Source organism: Orycteropus afer, unplaced genomic scaffold (assembly GCF_000298275.1).
Source record: "Orycteropus afer afer isolate SDZICR_OR568_19922 unplaced genomic scaffold, OryAfe1.0 scaffold00197, whole genome shotgun sequence".
Lineage (NCBI taxonomy): Eukaryota > Metazoa > Chordata > Mammalia > Tubulidentata > Orycteropodidae > Orycteropus > Orycteropus afer.
In genome coordinates, this window is record NW_006921784.1 from 508,179 (window position 1) to 509,276 (window position 1,098).

General features: G+C 50.3%; 1 protein-coding gene across 1 annotated transcript in view; it reads left to right on the forward strand.

Annotated features, from left to right (window-relative positions):
• Positions 1-1,098, forward strand: part of MYO18B (myosin XVIIIB) — a 368,096-nt gene that overhangs the window by 9,926 nt on the left and 357,072 nt on the right. Inside the window, exons 4-5 of the mRNA XM_007947984.1 lie at positions 259-274; positions 499-624. Coding sequence (XP_007946175.1) covers positions 259-274; positions 499-624 — 142 coding nt within the window. The remainder of the gene's footprint in view (positions 1-258; positions 275-498; positions 625-1,098) is intronic.

Consider the following 1,098-nt stretch of genomic DNA (forward strand, 5'->3'; position numbering starts at 1 on the left):
GACAACAGAAAGAGATTTCGTCTCATGAGCCCACTGTTGTTGATTAGCTATGGCTGACGACAGCACTCTACTGAAAAGTGATTCTAAGTCCTAGGCGAACACAGCTGGACAGAGAGATCGATTAGTGATGTCTGTCATGTGCACTGGAGGGGGAAATGGCAGCCTGCATGCCGTTACCTGCCATCCCAGGTCTAGGCATGAGATTGGTCAGTGCAGCCAAATTTCTGGGTGCCTACTGTGTGCTTGGCACTGGGCCAGCTTGTCAAAGCCCAAGGTGAGTCAGACCCAGCTTCCGTCCTCAAAGGATTTGGGGTCACAGTTCAGAATGCCCCATGTGAATGGGCCCCAAGAAGGAAGAATGCAGCCCCATTGTCACCTCCCAGGCCCCCTCTCCAGCTTCCTGGCCTTGTTCAGCAGCTCAGAGCCTCTTTCTCCTCTTTCCCCATCTCCCTTCCTCTCCCATCCTTGCTCTGTTTTTCTCTCTGGGATGTCCACCAGCAACTGTGCTGAAGCCAGATGAGGGAACAGCCGACCTGCCGGCAGGAAGGGTACGGCTTTGCATCGACGACGCCAACAAAACCATCAGCGAAGTGGATGAGGAGTGCGTTCACCGGGTGAGCCCCCGTCCGCTTCCCTGCCCACTACGCTCTCCTTGCACCCGACCAAAGATCCCACTTTGGTTTGATGCTCTTAAAGCAGATAGAGGTAGGAGCCCCAGTGAACTTATTGCCCTGTTGGAGGGATTTTGTTAGGGGTCATTGTTAGGATCCCATAGTGTCTGCTTTATGAGGACACATTGATACCTGTATCAGTCTTAGTACTGGGTGTTCTTCTTACTCACCTAAGAAAGTGATTGCTTTTCATCTTATGGATCTTGCAAATCATGTCACAGAGAGTATTTCCCTTTTCACCCTGGCTTCCAGGGAACTCAGAGCCAAATTTGCTACTTGCCACTAACCTCAGCTTGGGTTTTGCTGGCCTATATTTGGGTCATCAACTTTTCTTTTCTCTTTCAATTGTCTTGGATATAGTTTTAGCATATCACAAATCCTTCTGTCCTGACTCTTATTCTCCCCACAGCCTACTGGTTGGGAAGGA